At 46.7% G+C, this 19,650-nt stretch overlaps 1 protein-coding gene across 1 annotated transcript in view; it reads right to left on the reverse strand.

Annotated features, from left to right (window-relative positions):
- Positions 1 to 695: 695 nt before the first annotated feature.
- nox4 (NADPH oxidase 4) overlaps positions 696 to 19,650 on the reverse strand; it is a 35,415-nt gene continuing 16,460 nt past the window's right edge. The window contains exons 7-18 of the mRNA XM_031791163.1: positions 19,197 to 19,269; positions 18,157 to 18,237; positions 16,751 to 16,910; positions 15,958 to 16,122; positions 14,820 to 14,882; positions 14,035 to 14,095; positions 11,568 to 11,649; positions 8,040 to 8,159; positions 7,512 to 7,620; positions 4,115 to 4,183; positions 2,277 to 2,377; positions 696 to 2,177 (exon numbers count right to left, since the gene is read on the reverse strand). Of these exons, the coding sequence (XP_031647023.1) occupies positions 2,057 to 2,177; positions 2,277 to 2,377; positions 4,115 to 4,183; positions 7,512 to 7,620; positions 8,040 to 8,159; positions 11,568 to 11,649; positions 14,035 to 14,095; positions 14,820 to 14,882; positions 15,958 to 16,122; positions 16,751 to 16,910; positions 18,157 to 18,237; positions 19,197 to 19,269 (1,205 nt within the window). The 3' untranslated portion in view covers positions 696 to 2,056. The remainder of the gene's footprint in view (positions 2,178 to 2,276; positions 2,378 to 4,114; positions 4,184 to 7,511; positions 7,621 to 8,039; positions 8,160 to 11,567; positions 11,650 to 14,034; positions 14,096 to 14,819; positions 14,883 to 15,957; positions 16,123 to 16,750; positions 16,911 to 18,156; positions 18,238 to 19,196; positions 19,270 to 19,650) is intronic.

Raw genomic sequence — 19,650 nt, forward strand, 5'->3', positions numbered from 1 at the left:
CTGTGTACTGTATGTACTGTGTACTGTATGATACTGTGTACTGTATGATACTGTGTACTGTATGATACTGTGTACTGTATGATACTGTGTACTGTTGATACTGTGTACTGTTGATACTGTGTACTGTATGATACTGTGTACTGTTGATACTGTGTACTGTATGATACTGTGTACTGTATGATACTGTGTACTGTATGATACTGTACTTATGATACTGTGTACTGTATGATACTGTGTACTGTTGATACTGTGTTACTGTATGATACTGTGTACTGTATGATACTGTGTACTGTATGATACTGTGTACTGTTGATACTGTGTACTGTATGATACTGTGTACTGTATGATACTGTGTACTGTATGATACTGTGTACTGTATGATACTGTGTACTGTTGATACTGTGTACTGTATGATACTGTGTACTGTATGATACTGTGTACTGTATGATACTGTGTACTGTATGATACTGTGTACTGTATGATACTGTGTACTGTATGATACTGTGTACTGTATGATACTGTGTACTGTATGATACTGTGTACTGTATGATACTGTGTACTGTATGATACTGTGTACTGTATGATACTGTGTCATGTTGATACTGTGTACTGTATGATACTGTGTACTGTATAATACTGTGTACTGTATGATAACTGTGTACTGTATAATAACTATGCCACTTTGAGATTAATTAATGATATAAATTGTATTTTTATATGGTGCATTAAATCCGTCTTGATAAAATGTGTGTGTCCGAGATATTTTGGGCTGTACTGGCTGTGGAAAGACAACAAGTTCGTAGAAACAGACAGTGGACGCATAGTGTCCATGTAGTACCCGTGTAGTTAACATGTAGTACCCGTGTAGTTAACATGTAGTAAATAGATCTGTATAAAACCTATTTAATTAGGGTTGTGCTTTGCTCTCATCAAAACAATCCAACATCCAAAAAACATTATTCAGAAACAATTAAATATATATACTGTATATATTTCTTCAATACTTAATCAATGGTAAATATGTATGGTTTGGTAAAGTGTAAAGCTGTTTTGTTGTTCAGTCTTAAATGGGACACATTAGAAGAAATGGTGAAACACAATGAGAGAAAAGTACATCTAGTAACTTTAAACAATATAAATAATTGAAATATAAAACAATTACTAAAATACTGGCACCAGGACTGGTTGACTTTGCTTTGACTGGTTGACTTTGCTTTGACTGGTTGACTTTGCTTTGACTGGTTGAGTTTGCTTTGACTGGTTGACTTTGCTTTGACTGGTTGAGTTTGCTTTGACTGGTTGACTTTGCTTTGACTGGTTGACTTTGCTTTGACTGGTTGACTTTGCTTTGACTGGTTGAGTTTGCTTTGACTGGTTGACTTTGCTTTGACTGGTTGAGTTTGCTTTGACTGGTTGACTTTGCTTTGACTGGTTGAGTTTGCTTTGACTGGTTGACTTTGCTTTGACTGGTTGAGTTTGCTTTGACTGGTTGACTTTGCTTTGACTGGTTGACTTTGCTTTGACTTAGAATACATAGAGGATTTAAAGTTTAAATGATTGCACAGGAAGGAAGGAAGGAAGGAAGGAAGGGTAGTGAAAGTGATAACAGACATCAGGTTGTTGTACAGCATCTCTCTGTGGTCCAGAGCTAACTACTAATTCCTGTACAGTCCCTTACAGAGTGGCAAAGGGTTGTCCCTAGGCCCCGAGGCCCCGATGCCCCCACACAGAAGGGTAACCCCATCCCAAATCAACCCCTCGGCCCTACCCCATGGCACTTCTCCACCATTCGAAAGGACTGCGTTTGTGTGAGGCAAGCAATATGGCAGTGTTTTCTCAAAATGGTGGCTTACAACCAGGTCTTCTTGGTTCGTGAACAAGTCCCAGTTGCCCGCTGATGACGTCACTCAACACCAGTGAGTGTGAGATGCTTCTCTCTGATGGAAGGAGAACCAGTGAGTCACTTCATGGTAGGTTCAAGTCACCTGTCTCAATGTGAGTCTGGGATCAGGGGTCAGAGCCTATGGTTAGGGGTCACGGTGAGGGGGAGCTGGTCTCAGCTGAAGGACTCTTTGTTGAACTCAAACGTGGTTCCTGAATAGCGGTCTGAGTTACACAGTCTGTGCAGAGTCCTGGAGATGCCTTTAGGCCCACAGCAGAACACCCCCACCCGCTTACTGAGGAAAGCACACACAATACAGAAATCAACATGACCACAATATCCTCAAATTATCCAATCAGAAGATGTCTTTAAACACTCCAAACATTTTACTCACTGCTTATTGGTCCTCCCAATCTCCTCAAAGAGCAACTTCCACCTCGGTCGGCCAATCATCAGCCGGGAACTCAGGGGGCGGTACCTCTCCTCAGAGATGTTCTGGACAGGAAACAGAACACAGAAAATGTATAATGAGCTAGTGTTTTTAGAGATCCAGGTAGAAGTTACGCTTTGCCCCAGATTTAGGATCAGATTACCCTAGCCCCAGAATTTAGGATCAGATTACCCAGCCTCAGATCTAGGATCAGATTACACTAGCCCCAGAATTTAGGATCAGATTACCCTAGCCTCAGATCTAGGATCAGATTACACTAGCCCCAGATTTAGGATCAGATTACCCTAGCCTCAGATCTAGAACCAGATTACCCTAGCCTCAGATCTAGGATCAGATTACACTAGCCCCAGATTTAGGATCAGATTACCCTAGCCTCAGATCTAGAACCAGATTACCCTAGCCTCAGATCTAGAACCAGATTACCCTAGCCTCAGATCTAGAACCAGATTACCCTAACCCCAAACCAATGGGTTTTAGGTGGATGAAAACATATCTGACCCTGCATCAGGAGTTAGGGGAAACTGTTACCTACACTATGAGTACAGGCCTGAGTCTTACATGGAAAATAGCATCAACTGTTTGAACTGGTTTGTATGATAATAAATAGCTGCGATATTAAAAGTCTACTTATTGTATGCCTCTGAACCGTGAGCCCTGAACAAGATCCCCATGTCTGCTAGCTGGAGGCAGAGGGACATTAAAAAGACTGTGAAAGGAGAGCAGTAATAAAACGCCTTCTGAAAGACTCTGTGAAAGAACTGCACTAATAAAACACCTTCTGAAAGACTCTGTGAAAGAACTGCACTAATAAAACACCTTCTGAAAGACTCTGTGAAAGAACTGCACTAATAAAACGCCTTCTGAAAGACTCTGTGAAAGAACTGCACTAATAAAACGCCTTCTGAAAGACTCTGTGAAAGAACTGCACTAATAAAACACCTTCTGAAAGACTCTGTGAAAGAACTGCCAGAGGGGCTGAATAGAGAACACAGTCCAGTGCACACACACACACTAAAACCCACAACACAACCCTTACTTCTAAACTAAGAAGTGCCAGTTTACTTGCTCTCTCTCCTTTCCATATCTATTGCTTTGTACAATCCTTTCAGCTCCGCCAGAGAATGGCATTGAGGGAAAGAAAGAGTGAAAGGTACACAGTGAAAGAGAGGGAGAGATTAGAAAGATGTCCGGCTGTAGAAAGGAGAAATGGAAAGACTGAAAGAATACATTCCATCTCCATACACACTGAAGGTAGCAGTGAACTACAGTTAAACGCAGTGAAGGTTAACATGCTTCACTCTTTCTAGTCATCTCCTAGCGCTCAATCTTTTTCTCTTCACCAATCTGTGGTGTACCCTGTCCTCTATTGGCTGGCTGGCTGGCTGGCTGGCTGGCTGGCTGGCTGGATGGAGTGAGTGAAGACTGACTGACTGAATGACTCACTGACTGACTGATTGACCGATTGACTGACTGACCGATTGACTGACTGATTGATTGACTGATTGACTGACTGATTGACGGACTGAGTGACTGACTGACTGACGGATTGACTGACTGATTGACTCACTGACTGACTGATTGACGGACTGACTGACTGACTGATTGACTCACTGACTGATTGATGGACCGATTGACGGACTGACTGACTGACACACTGATTGACTGACTGACTGATTGATTGACTCACTGACTGACTGACTGGTTGACTGACTAACTCACTGACTTACTGACTGACTGACTGACTGACTGATTGATTGACTGACGGTGTCTTTGAGTCTCACCTGAAGTCCATCTGTCTGGCTGACGAAGAGCTGTAGGTTCAGATAGTCAGGTCTGTTTTCCTTCCACAGCTAGAGTGAGAGAGAGAGGATGAGACAGAGAGATGGAATGAGAAAGAGAGAGAGGGGAGGGGGGAGAGAGATGGAATGAGAAAGAGAGAGAGGGGAGGGGGGGGGGAGAGAGATGGAATGAGAAAGAGAGCGAGAGAGAGGGGGGAGAGAGATGGAATGAGAAAGAGAGAGAAGGGAGGGAGGGGGGAGAGAGATGGAATGAGAAAGAGAGAGAAGGGAGGGGGGAGAGAGATGGAATGAGAAAGAGAGCGAGAGAGAGGGGGGAGAGAGATGGAATGAGAAAGAGAGAGAGGGGAGGGGGGAGAGAGATGGAATGAGAAAGAGAGAGAAGGGAGGGAGGGGGGAGAGAGATGGAATGAGAAAGAGAGCGAGGGGAGGGGGGAGAGAGATGGAATGAGAAAGAGAGAGAGGGGAGGGGGGAGAAAGAGAGAGAGGGGAGGGGGGAGAGAGATGGAATGAGAAAGAGAGCGAGGTGAGGGGGGAGAGAGATGGAATGAGAAAGAGAGCGAGAGAGAGGGTGAGACAGAGCAATAAGGATAGAAAGGGGGGGTGAGAGAGAGGGTGAGATAGAGAAAGAGGGGAGGTTATATAAACATGCCTAATACGCAGATACAGTGGAGTCCAAAATTATAGGCACACTTGATAAAGATGTCCATATAGCCTAGGACATCCCCACAGTGAAGCATGGTGGTGGCAGCATCATGCTGTGGGGATGTGTTTCCATCTGCAGGGACTGGGACACTGGTCAGAATTTAAGGAATGATGGGTGGTGCTAAATACAGGGAAATTGTTGAGGGAAACCAATTCAGTCTTCCAGAGATTTGAGACTGGGACAGAGGTTCACCTTCCAGCAGGACAATGACCCTAAGCATACTGCTAAAGCAACACTCGAGTGGTTTAAGGGGAAACATTTAAATGTCTTGGAATGGCCTAGTCAAAGCCCAGACCTCAATCCAATTGAGAATCAGTGGTATGACTTAAAGATTGCTGTACACCAGCGGAACCCATCCGACTTGAAGGACCTAGAGCAGTTTGCCTTGAAGAATGGGCAAAAATCCCAGTGGCTAGATGTGCCAAGCTTATAGAGCTTGTAAGAGATTTGCAACTGTAATTGCTGCAAAAAGTGGCTCTACAAAGCATTTACTTTGGGGGGGTGAATAGTTATGCACACTGAAGTTTTCTGTTTTTTTGTCTTATTTCTTGTTTGTTACACAATAAAAAACATTTTGCATCTTCAAAGTCGTAGGAATGTTGTGTAAATCAAATGATACAAACTCCCCAAAATCTATTTTCATTCCAGGCAACAAAATAGGGAAAATGGCAAGGGGTATGAATACTTTCGCCAGCCACTGTACCAACCCTAACCCTAGCTCTGACACTAGACTTAACCCTAACCCTAGCTCTGACCCTAAACTTAACCCTAACCCTAGCTCTGACACTAGACTTAACCCTAACCCTAGCTCTGACACTAGACTTAACCCTAACCCTAGCTCTGACCCTAAACTTAACCCTAACCCTAGCTCTGACCCTAAACTTAACCCTAACCCTAGCTCTGACCCTAAACTTAACCCTAACCCTAGCTCTGACACTAAACTTAACCCTAACCCTAAACTTAACCCTAACCCTAGCTCTGACCCTAAACTTAAACCTAACCCTAGCTCTGATCCTAAACTTAACCCTAACCCTAGCTCTGACCCTAAACTTAGCCCTAACCCTAGCTCTGACCCTAAACTTAACCCTAACCCTAGCTCTGACCCTAAACTTAACCCTAACCCTAGCTCTGACCCTAAACTTAACCCTAACCCTAGCTCTGACCCTAAACTTAACCCTAACACTAGCTCTGACCCTAAACGTAACCCTAACCCTAGCTTTGACCCTAAACTTAACCCTAACCCTAGCTCTGACCCTAAACTTAGCCCTAACCCTAGCTTTGACCCTAAACTTAACCCTAACCCTAGCTCTGACCCTAAACTTAACCCTAACCCTAAACTTAGCCCTAACCCTAGCTCTGACCCTAAACGTAACCCTAACCCTAGCTCTGACCCTAAACTTAACCCTAACCCTGACCCTAAACTTAACCCTAACCCTAGCTCTGACCCTAAACTTAACCCTAACCCTAGCTCTGACCCTAAACTTAACCCTAACCCTAGCTCTGACCCTAAACTTAACCCTAACCCTAGCTCTGACCCTAAACTTAACCCTAACCCTAAACTTAACCCTAACCCTAGCTCTGACCCTAAACTTAACCCTAGCTCTGACCCTAAACTTAGCCCTAACCCTAGCTCTGACCCTAAACTTAACCCTAACCCTAGCTCTGACCCTAAACTTAGCCCTCACCCTAGATCTGACCCTAAACTTAACCCTAACCCTAGCTCTGACCCTAAACTTAGCCCTAACCCTAGATCTGACCCTAACCCATATTCTAAACCAAACCGTAACCATAGCAAGCAGTTGAACAGATAGTTGTTTAATAGTAACCATATAAATGTGTTATATCATATAATTGAAGTCAAGTATGTCCTAAATTGTCTCCATTTACCGCTCAAAGCTCGAATAGACACTATTATCTACTACTATTATCTAAATGGTGATATAACCCCAGATATCAGCCCCTCCACTACAGTCACTAGACACTAGACTATTTAAAAACCTGCTGGTGCTCCCCCAGGGCAGGGACAGAGCGCCCTCTACAGGTCTGTAGTGGAGAGGCTGATATCTGGGGTTATAGCGCCATCTAGTGACTAGTAGAGGGGCTGATACTACAGCTATAACCCCAGATATCAGCCCCTCTACTAGTCACTAGATGGCGGTATAACCCCAGATATCAGCCTCTCCACTACAGACACTAGACTGTGCTATAACCCCAGATATCAGCCCCTCCACTACAGTCACTAGACTATGCTATAACCCCAGATATCAGCCTCTCCACTACAGACCTGTAGAGGGCACTCTGCCCCTGCCCTGGGGGAGCACCAGCAGGTTTTTAAATAGTACACACACAGCACACTAAGAGAAGAAAGGTAAAAGACAGACCCCAGCCTCGGGCCTCAGCACAGGGGGTGCCATACAACCTCTCTACCCCTAGCCTCTGCCAAGTCCCCAACGACCGGATGTTCCACTTTTCAGGGGAAATGGAAAGAGAGACTTCCGCTTTTGGACATTAAATCTTCCTCCACATTTCCTGGATTGGTTGAACAGTGCAGAAGAGAACCTTTCTCAGGCGTTTCTTTTACGCCTGCTACATTTGGTTACTCTACCCCTGATGTTTAGCCCTGACCTCTGGCCTGATATCTAACCCTGACCTTTAACCCCTAGTCCCCAGGCTGACCTTGTGATGTAAGGCACACAGCAGCTCAGCAAACCAGTAGAAGGACTGCAGCTCCCTGCACACCCACACAAAGTATAGCCTCCTGAGACGGAAATGCCTCCAGCCATCCCTGAGACAGACCACACACACACACACACACACACACACACACACACACACACACACACACACACACACACACACACACACACACACACACACACACACACACACACACAGACAGACAGACAGACAGACAGACAGACAGACAGACAGACAGACAGACAGACAGACAGACAGACAGACAGACCACACAGACAGACAGACAGACAGACAGACAGACAGACAGACAGACAGACAGACAGACAGACAGACAGACAGTCAGACAGACACACACACACACAGACAGACAGACAGACAGACAGACAGACAGACAGACACACACACACAGAAAGTACAGTGTGAGAATTTGGGCATTAAGAACATGTCAAAATATTCCCACCAATGGTAAACCAACAACCAACCATCTCTTGTTAGACAGCCACTCACAGCAGGGCGTGCAGAACGCAGGCGAATGGTGTGACTCCGATCCCACCCGCCACACACAGACTGACCTCGTAGTTAAACACTTCCTGTGACGAACTGCCAAACGGACCATCCACGTACAGCCTACACACAGAGAGGGAGGGTTACAATTACACACTACTTGAGACAATTATGACAAGTGGCTTTCGTATGTTCACCTACATCCTTGTGGTGGTCGATACTCTATATTCACCTACATCCTTGTGGTGGTCTATACTCTATATTCACCTACATCCTTGTGGTGGTCTATACTCTATATTCACCTACATCCTTGTGGTGGTCTATACTCGCAGGACCTCATTTATAGTAAATTTATCGTAAACTAGGACACCACACACACACACACTGTATATATACACACACTGTATACACACTCACACACACACACACACACACACACACACACACACACACACACACACACACACACACACACACACACACACACACACACACACACACACACACTCGGGATCTCGATGACTTCCTATAAGGTCAGGCAAACATAAACAAACAGGCGACATCCTGCATGCCAGTCCCACAGCCTGACAGAAGGAGAGATCAGGATGATAACCCCTTAAACAAATAAATAGAATGGAGGGGGGATTCTCAGAGCTGATAAACACCCCCTAACCCTACAGCAGAGAGATAGATAGAGAGAGAGAAATAGAGATGGGAGGTGAGAGAGAGGAAGGAGATGGGAGGAAGAGTGAGAAGATAGAAAGGGAAAACAGTCCAGAGAGCAGGAACACACTTCCCCCTCATCTCTAGAGAGCAGGAACACACTTCCCCCTCATCTCTAGAGAGCAGGAACACACTTCCCCCTCATCTCTAGAGAGCAGGAACACACTTCCCCCTCATCTCTAGAGAGCAGGAACACACTTCCCCATCATCTCTAGAGAGCAGGAACACACTTCCCCCTCCATCTCTAGAGAGCAGGAACACACTTCCCCCTCATCTCTAGAGAGCAGGAACACACTTCCCCCTCATCTCTAGAGAGCAGGAACACACTTCCCCCTCATCTCTAGAGAGCAGGAACACACTTCCCCCTCATCTCTAGAGAGCAGGAACACACTTCCCCCTCATCTCTAGAGAGCAGGAACACAATTCCCCCTCCTTCATCTCTATAGAGCAGGAACACACTTCCTCCTCCTTCATCTCTAGAGAGCAGGAACACACTTCCCCCTCCATCTCTATAGAGCAGGAACACATTTCCCCCATCTCTATAGAGCAGGAACACACTTCCTCCTCCTTCATCTCTAGAGAGCAGGAACACACTTCCTCCTCCTTCATCTCTAGAGAGCAGGAACACACTTCCTCCTCCTTCATCGCTTGAGAGCAGGAACAAACTCCCCCCTCCTTGCGGGGGTCTACAATTTTTTTCTGATGTCTTGGCTGATTTCTTTTGATTTTCCCATGATGTCAAGAAAAGAGGCACAGAGTTTGAAGGTAGGCCTTGAAATTCATCCACAGGTACACCTCCAATTGACAAAAATGATTTCAATTAGCCTTTCAGAAGCTTCTAAAGCCATGACATCATTTTCTGACATTTTCCAAGCTGTTTAAAGGCACAGTCAACTTAGTGTATGTAAACTTCTGACCCACTGGAATTGTGATACAGTGAATTATCGGTGAAATAATCTGTCTGTAAACAATAGTTGGAAAAATGACTTGTGTCATGCACAAAGTAGATGTCCTAACCGACTTGCCAAAACTATAGTTTGTTAACAAGAAATTTGTGGAGTGGTTGAAAAACGAGTTTTAATGACTCGAGCTTAAGTGTATGTAAACTTCTGACTTCGACTATAAATCCTTGTGGTGGTCTATACTCTATATTCACCTACATCCTTGTGGTGGTCTATACTCTATGTTCACCTACATCCTTGTGGTGGTCTATACTCTATATTCACCTACATCCTTGTGGTGGTCTATACTCTATATTCACCTACATCCTTGTGGTGGTCTATACTCTATATTCACCTACATCCTTGTGGTGGTCTATACTCTATGCTCACCTACATCCTTGTGGTGGTCTATACTCTATGCTCACCTACCTCCTTGTGGTGGTCTATACTCTATATTCACCTACATCCTTGTGGTGGTCTATACTCGCAGGACCTCATTTATAGTAAATTAATCGTAAACTAGGACACCACACACACACACTGTATATACACACACACTGTATACACACACACACACACACACACACACACACACACACACACACACACACACTCGGGATCCCGATGACTTCCTATAAGGTCAGGCAAACATAAACAAACAGGCGACATCCTGCATGCCAGTCCCACAGCCTGACAGAAGGAGAGATCAGGATGATAACCCCTTAAACAAATAAATAGAATGGAGGGGGGATTCTCAGAGCTGATAAACACCCCCTAACCCTACAGCAGAGAGATAGATAGAGAGAGAGAAATAGAGATGGGAGGTGAGAGAGAGGAAGGAGATGGGAGGAAGAGTGAGAAGATAGAAAGATAAACAAGAGGAGAATGAGAAAAGGAAAACAGTCTAGAGAGCACACACACACCTGTGACGATGACAATCTGGACCAGGTTGTTTGGTCAGGTGGGGGATGCTATCACAAGTGCAGATCCCAACTAAGCACAGCCCACAGACAAAAAAATCTATGAGCCTCACACACACAGACACATACACACATTGACAGACACACATAAACATACATCAGGAAGGGTGTGAGGGCAGGGGTCAGAGGGTCATAAACTTTGCCCCTCTGTGTGATTCTGAGCCTTCATGGGAAATCATGTCAGCTGCATTACTGAGGTAAGACAAGAGATATAGTGGTGTGTGTGTGTGCATGGGCGTGTGTGTGTGTGTGTGTGTGTGTGTGTGTGTGTGTGTGTGTGTGTGTGTGTGTGTGTGTGTGTGTGTGTGTGTGTGTGTGTGTGTGTGTGTGTGTGTGTGTGTGTGTGTGTGTGTGTGTGTGTGTCTGTGTGTGTGTGCGCGCGTGTGTGTGTGTGTGTGTGTGTGTGTGTGTGTGTGTGTGTGTGTGTGTGTGTGTGTGTGTGTGTGTGTGTGTGTGTGTGACTGTGTGTTCCTAGATAGAGTCCCTCTATCCCCACCCCCTCTAACTCTCTGAATTCTGACCTCTCTCTCTCAAAGCTGACGCCCCCTGAGTTCACAATGACTTACCAAGGTCTACTAGCACACTATACTACTTCTACCACACACACATGCCTACACTCTTAGAAAATGGTTCCATAAGGGTTCTTCAGCTGTCCCCATAGGATAACCCTTTTTGGTTCCAGGTAGAATCCTTTTGGGTTCCATGTAGGACCCTCTGTTGACAGGGTTCTACATAGAACTGAAAAGGATTCTACCTGGAACTGAAAAAGTTTCCTTAACGGGTTCTCCTATTGGGACAGCTGAAGAACCCTTTTATGTTCTAGATAGCACCTTTGATTTCTAGGAATGTAGGCACTCACGCCCACACACTCACAGGGTCAAACCTACTTTGGGTATCTCCTCTGTTGCACCATGGGTAGGATCTCTGACTCGGCTCCTGGATCAGGAAGCAATAGCTCTGTAAAACGTTCTGAAAAAGAGAGGAATGAGACAAAAGAAAAAAGATGGAGGTGGAGGAGGAGAGTGAAGAAAAGGAGAACAGACAGGACAAGGCATGAGACGAGAGGGGGAGAACAGACAGGACAAGGCATGAGACGAGAGGGGGAGAACAGACAGGACAAGGCATGAGACGGGAGGGGGAGAACAGACAGGACAAGGCATGAGACAAGAGGGGGAGAACAGACAGGACAAGGTATGAGACGAGAGGGGGAGAACAGACAGGACAAGGCATGAGACGAGAGGGGGAGAACAGACAGGACAAGGCATGAGACGAGAGGGGGAGAACAGACAGGACAAGGCATGAGACGAGAGGGGGAGAACAGACACGACAAGGCATGAGACGAGAGGGGGAGAACAGACACGACAAGGCATGAGACGAGAGGGGGAGAACAGACAGGACAAGGCATGAGACGAGAGGGGGAGAACAGACACGACAAGGCATGAGACGAGAGGGGGAGAACAGACAGGACAAGGCATGAGACGAGAGGGGGAGAACAGACAGGACAAGGCATGAGACGAGAGGGGGAGAACAGACACGACAAGGCATGAGACGAGAGGGGGAGAACAGACAGGACAAGGCATGAGACGAGAGGGGGAGAACAGACACGACAAGGCATGAGACGAGAGGGAGAGAACAGACAGGACAAGGCATGAGACGAGAGGGGGAGAACAGACATGACAAGGCATGAGATGAGAGGGGGAGAACAGACAGGTTGTATGGGGTAACTTGTTTGGGGTTGTGGTAGGACTGGCTGTACTGTAGCTTGTTTGGGGTTGTGGTAGGACTAGCAGTACTGTAGCTTGTTTGGGGTTGTGGTAGGACTGGCTGTACTGTAGGTTGTATGGGGTTTTGGTAGGACTAGCTGTACTGTAGCTTGTTTGGGGTTGTGGTAGGACTAGCAGTACTGAAGCTTGTTCATGGTTGTGGTAGGACTAGCAGTACTGTAGCTTGTTTGGGGTTGTTGTAGGACTAGCAGTACTGTAGCTTGTTTGGGGTTGTGGTAGGACTAGCAGTACTGTAGCTTGTTTGGGGTTGTGGTAGGACTAGCTGTACTGTAGCCTGTTTGGGGTTGTGGTAGGACTAGCAGTACTATAGCTTGTTTGGGGTTGTGGTAGGACTGGCAGTACTGTAGCTTGTATGGGGTTGTGGTAGGACTAGCAGTACTGTAGCTTGTTTGGGGTTGTGGTAGGACTAGCTGTACTGTAGCCTGTTTGGGGTTGTGGTAGGACTAGCAGTACTGTAGCTTGTTTGGGGTTGTGGTAGGACTAGCAGTACTCTAGCTTGTTTGGGGTTGTGGTAGGACTAGCTGTACTGTAGCCTGTTCAGGGTTGTGGTAGGACTGGCTGTACTGTAGCTTGTTTGGGGTTGTGGTAGGACTGGCTGTAGAGTCATGTTAGAGCCACTGCTAGAACTATGTTAGCCCTCAGAACCCTGCACTAATACTGCTATAGCAATGTTAGCTCTTAGAACCCTGTACTAATACTGCTAGAGCCATGTAGCTCTTAGAACCCTGTACTAATACTGCTGGAGCCATGTTAGCTCTTAGAACCCTGTACTAATACTGCTGGAGCCATGTGTGATAGAGTGTGTGTGTGTGAGAGTGTGTGTGAGTGTGTGTGTGAGTGTGTGTGTGTGTGAGAGTGTGTGTGAGTGTGTGTGTGAGTGTGTGTGTGAGTGTGTGTGTGTGTGTGTGTGTGTGTGTGTGTGTGAGAGTGTGTGTGAGTGTGTTGTGTGTGTGTGTGAGTGTGTTGTGTGTGTGAGTGAGTGTGTTGTGTGTTGTGTGTGTGAGTGTGAGTGTGTGTGTGTTGTGTGTGTGTGTGTGTGAGTGTGTGTGTGAGTGTGTTGTGTGTGTGTGTGAGTGTGTTGTGTGTTGCGTGTGTGTGTGTGTGAGAGTGTGTGTGAGTGTGTTGTGTGTGTGTGTGAGTGTGTTGTGTGTTGTGTGTGTGTGAGTGTGTGTGAGTGTGTTGTGTGTGTGAGTGAGTGTGTTGTGTGTTGTGTGTTGTGTGTGTGAGTGTGTGTGTGAGTGTGTGTGTGTTGTGTGTGTGTGTGTGTGAGTGTGTGTGTGAGTGTGTTGTGTGTGTGTGTGAGTGTGTTGTGTGTTGCGTGTGTGTGTGAGAGTGTGTGTGTGTGTGTGTGTGTGTGTGTGTGTGTGTGTGTGTGTGTGTGTTTTTTTATGTGTGTGAGTGTATGTGTGTGTGTGTGTGTGTGTGTGTGTGTGTGTGTGTGTGTGTGTGTGTGTGTGAGTGTGTGTGTGTGTGTGTGTGTGTGTGTGTGTGTGTGTGTGTGTGTGTGTGTGTGTGTGTGTGTGTGTGTGTGTGTGTGTGTGTGTGTGTGTGTGTGTGTGTGTTCATTCACCAGTCCAGTCTCCCACCACTCTGAGATGTATTCCTAAAGTTTCTTTCTTCTCCGTGGGACACTGCAAGGGAGAGCACAGACAATGAGTCATTCACATACACACTCCTGAGCACACACACACACGCACTGAGCGTGCCTCGGCCTGGTGTTTTTGGGGGGATTGTAGCAGAATCACTGACAAAGAGCAGACAGACCCCTGAGGGCAGTAACACTGTCTGCCAACAGGAAAGCAATGTGCATGTACATTGAGTGTGTGTGTGCATGTGTGCGTGTGTGTGTGCGTGTGTGCGTGTGTGTGTGTGTGTGTGTGTGTGTGTGTGTGTGTGTGTGTGTGTGTGTATATATGATGTGTGTACGTGCGCGCGCGCGCACGTCTGTGCGTGTGTGAATGTTAAAAAGGAGTGGATCAGATTCCTGAAGTAAAGTCTCTTATTCTGCCAAATTAATAAAGAACTGTAGCTGATGTGTGAGGGATTTAAAGTGTCAGCAGTCAATCTACCAGCTTAACCCTAACCCTAAACCTAACCCCCCCTGCCTCCACATCAATGAGAGAACTGGATCCAAGGGGCCTCAGAGAGAGAGAGAACTGTTCGTATACCAGGGGGTAAAAAGTTTGGTTGTAGCACGTGCCTTTAGATGTGAGTATTATGTCATGTTTGAGGTATGAAGAGAAAGCATGGTGAATTGATATCTTGTACTGTGTGAGGAAGCCTCTAGCTGTTCAGAAGACCTCGATCTGCACATTTGTTGTTTGATTTGTGAGAAAATCAACTGAACCAACTTACCGCAGTCAGAGTGAAAGGATGGTTTTCAAATGATGACACACTGGGACAGTTTAGTACAATGTACTGAGAAAGGACGAGGAGAGGGAGAAAAGACAGAGGGAGAACAGAGACAGAGAAAAAAATCAAATCTTAAACTCTACAGCTGTTCTACTCATGACTACTGCAAGATTCCAAACCATTCCCTCGCCCCACCCGATTCCAAACCATTCCCTCGCCCCACCAGATTCCAGACCATTCCCTCGCCCCACCAGATTCCAAACCATTCCCTCGCCCCACCAGATTCCAAACCATTCCCTCGCCCCACCAGATTCCAAACCATTCCCTCGCCCCACCAGATTCCAAACCATTCCCTCGCCCCACCAGATTCCAAACCAATCCCTCGCCCCACCAGATTCCAAACGATTCCCTCGCCCCACCAGATTCCAAACCATTCCCTCGCCCCACCAGATTCCAAACCAATCCCTCGCCCCACCAGATTCCAAACCATTCTCTCGCCCCAACAGATTCCAAACCATTCCCTCGCCCCACCAGATTCCAGACCATTCCCTCGCCTCACCAGATTCCAGACCATTCCCTCGCCCCAACAGATTCCAAACCATTCCCTCGCCCCACCAGATTCCAGACCATTCCCTCGCCCCAACAGATTCCAAACCATTCCCTCGCCTCACCAGATTCCTGACCATTCCCTTGCCTCACCAGATTCCAGACCATTCCCTTGCCTCACCAGATTCCAGACCATTCCCTTGCCTCACCAGATTCCAGACCATTCCCTTGCCTCACCAGATTCCAGACCATTCCCTTGCCTCACCAGATTCCAGACCATTCCCTCGCCCCACCAGATTCCAGACCATTCCCTCACCTCACCAGATTCCAAACCATTCCCTCGCCCCACCAGATTTTTATTTAAAAGTTGCATTCTATATTTGCACAACACATCTTTTGTTAGTGACTCACTACTATATCTCCATACTTGAGACTTTGTACAGATCTCAGGTAAGTAATATGGCAGAAACAACTACCTTTTTGCTACTTTGGTTGAGGTGTTAGTAATATGGCAGAGTAAGTGTTACCTTACTGCTAACTTAGTCCATAGCCATGCCACAGTGTGGTTACTATAGTAACTCTACCTGTCACTCACCTGCCCCGGGTGGGCTTTAAAGTCCTTCTTCAGCATGCGCAGCTCGATGACGTCACAGGGATGTCTGACGACAGCAACTATGGTGACGGGGGAGTTGCTCCGTATGTAACGATATAGCCTCTCAGCACAGTAGAGACACAGAGGACCAGACACCCACAGCCAGGTCTACATGCACACACACACACACACAACCACACACACACACACACACACACATACACTAATTACTCCCAGCTAGAGAGAGGCAAGTCCAGAGATTTGATTTTATGAGACAACACTGTCGCTTAACAAGCATGTGCACACAGAGAGGCCTTCACCCCTCCCCTACCTCCCATCCTCCCCTACACTCCTCACTCCACCTCACACCCATCCTCCCCTACACCCCATCACTCCAACTCACCTCCCATCCTCCCCTACACCCCATCACTCCACCTCATCTCCCCTACACCCCATCACTCCACCTCACCTCCCATCCTCCCCTACACCCCATCAGTCCTCCCCTACACCCCATCACTCCAACTCACCCCCATCCTCCCCTACACCCCATCACTCCACCTCACCTCCCATCCTCCCCTACACCCCATCACTCCAACTCACCCCCATCCTCCCCTACACCCCATCAGTCCTCCCCTACACCCCATCACTCCAACTCACCCCCATCCTCCCCTACACCCCATCACTCCTCCCCTACACCCCATCACTCTTCCCCTACACCCCATCACCTCACCTCACCTCCCATCACCTCACCTCCCATCCTCCCCTACACCCCCCCCCCCCCCCCCCCCACACACACCTCAGGTGAGTTGGGTTGGAACCGAGCCTCCTCCCTGCAGCTCCGTCCATCTCCTTCAGCCTGTCCTGACTCCTCCTCCGTCTTGTCCGGGTTAGTCTGATTGGCTCTGAGGCAGCCAGGGGGGTGGGCCTCAAAGTTGGTCTGGTATTTCAGAGCACCACTATAGGATGAAAAAGAGTGAGAAAAGATGATGATGATGATGATGATGATAAAGAAGAACACAACATTCCGGCTCTGAAGATTCTAAAAGTCTACAGGTACATGTGTGTGGGTGTGTGTTAACCTGGGGCAGTAGAGTTGAGGAACAAAGTGAATGTGTCAGTGTGTTACTACGACTGTAATGGAACCCTGGTGGCTGAGAGGACCTGATGGGGACAGCTCAACGTCAGCTCGGTCTGGACTGATGCAATAATATGATAGTAATGCCATTAAAATGCATTCTATACCTCTCTGTATCCAACACTATGAAAACATACCGATAGTACTACTCTGTCATGACTAACCCCTTAATCAAGGCGTCCTCATGTTTCCCAGCCGAAACAGTTCGGAAGAGCTTGGCACACCTGTATTTGGGGATTTTATCCCATTCTTCTCTGTAGATCCTCTCAAGCTCTGTCAGGTGGGATGGGGAGCGTCGCTGCACAGCTAATTTTCAGGTCTCTCCAGAGATGTTGGATCGGGTTCAATTCCGGCTGGGTCACTAAAGGACATTCAGAGACTTGTCCCGAAGCCACTCCTGCGTTGTCTTGGTTGTGTGCTTAGGGTCGTTATCTTGTTGGAAGGTGAACCTTTACCCCAGTATGAGATGCTGAGCACTCTGGATCAGGTTTTCATCAGTGAACTCTCTGTACTTTGCTCCATTCATCTTTCCCTCGATCCTGACTAGTCTCCCAGTCCCTGCCGCTGAAAGCAAGTCTCTGCTTCACTGTAGGGATAGTGGCAGGTTTCCTCCAGACGTGATGCTTGGCGTTCAGGTCAAAGAGTTCAATCTTGGTTCCATCAGACCAAATGATCTGGTTTCTCATTGTCTGAGTCCTTTAGGTGCCTTTTGACAAACTCCAAGTAGGCTGTCATGTGCCTTTTACTGAGGAGTGGCTTCTGCCTGGCCACTCTACCATAAAGGCCTGATTGGCAGAGTGCTGCAGAGATGGTTGTCCTTCTGGAAGGTTCTCCCATCTCCACAACGGAATTCTGGACCTCTATTAGACAAACATAACTATTGAAGTTTTTTCGTTATATTTCAAGCGAAGGTATTTTAAAGGAGTATGTAAGCACACTTGTTTGGTTCAGCTAGCCGAGTTTGGCTAGGCACCAGCCGAACTGAAGCATGCTGACACCTTTAATCAGACACACACACACAGCCACAGCCACATAGTCCCCATACCAAAGGCGATAAGTTAACTTACCCGACCACATGCACAATCAGTATGATGTAGAACACTATGAAGAGGTTGTGGGTGTACCAGAATATCTCATAGTTGGACACCCTGAAACACAGAGGACATTCCACAAACATGATGATATCATGATACATCAGATGACTGTAAAGTCTCATTGACATCAACACATATTTTCATACATCAGATTACCACAAGGTCCACAACGACATATTTTCACATTTTCTGCAGAAAACCTATTTTAGGGAGTGCTGTGGAATGACAGGAAGATACGAGTGTTGGAGAAAAGCAGACAAAGGGGAGAAATGATCCAGGAGAAGAGCAAGAGAGAGGTCAGAGCATAACTGAAGACATGAAGAGCCACGCCTTTTAATTTACAGGGTCTCTTAAACAAGTGGAGGGCAGGACAGTGAGAGTGTGTGTGTGTGTGTGTGTGTGTGTGTGTGTGTGTGTGTGTGTGTGTGTGTGTGTGTGTGTTACACCAAACAACAGTTGAAACGCAGTCACCCTCCAAGAACGCTCTGAACACCCACACCCATGACCACATCACCCTTTGAACATCAGTGTCTCCCTACAATACTGGGACTCACACCCACACCCTCCATACACACACACACACACACACACACACACACACACACACACACACACACACACACACACACACACATACACACACACACACACACACACACACCCTCCACACACACACACACACACACACACACACACACACACACACACACACACACACACACACACACACACACACACACACACACACACACACAGGTGCTGTCCTAAGGCCTAAGTGGAGCTGCCTCTGATCCTGCATTAAATTACAACAGGCAAGGCAGAAGACACCACAATCAGGACCCAGTCTAAATCAAAGCACAGGACCTCTCCTTGCCGCCCCCTGTGACCTCAGTAATGACATAGGTTTGGCCACACTGGTAGTTGGTCCCTTTATCCTGGCCATCTAAGACTGACAGACACACATTTAAGAAATGTAGCAGACGCACTTGTCCAGGGTAACTTAAGAGTTTTACCTGATGCAGTAGGAAGAGGCAGTGAACATCAGGAAGAGGATGAGGACCAATAGGATACCAGTGATCCCCGGGACTAAACCACATCCACCAATCAGAGAACAGAGAGACAGATTCATAACATGAATGAACATTCAGTGAACAAAGAGACAGAGTCATAACATAATTAACCAATCAAAGAACAGAGACAGATTTATATAATGAATAACCAATTAATGAACAAAGACACAGAGTCATAACATAATTAACCAATCAAAGAACAGAGAGACAGATTTAGAAAATGAATAACCAATCACAGAACAGAGAGAGAGTCATAAAATGACTAGTCAATCAGAGAACAGAGACAAAACTGTGATGACATCATTATTTGTTAGGGAAGGTTTTCAGACTGGACTGGACTGGACTAGAGTACCAGGAAAGGAATAGAGAAAGTTTTCAGACTGGACTACATTACCAG

Source organism: Oncorhynchus kisutch, linkage group LG15 (assembly GCF_002021735.2).
Source record: "Oncorhynchus kisutch isolate 150728-3 linkage group LG15, Okis_V2, whole genome shotgun sequence".
NCBI classification, from domain to species: domain Eukaryota; kingdom Metazoa; phylum Chordata; class Actinopteri; order Salmoniformes; family Salmonidae; genus Oncorhynchus; species Oncorhynchus kisutch.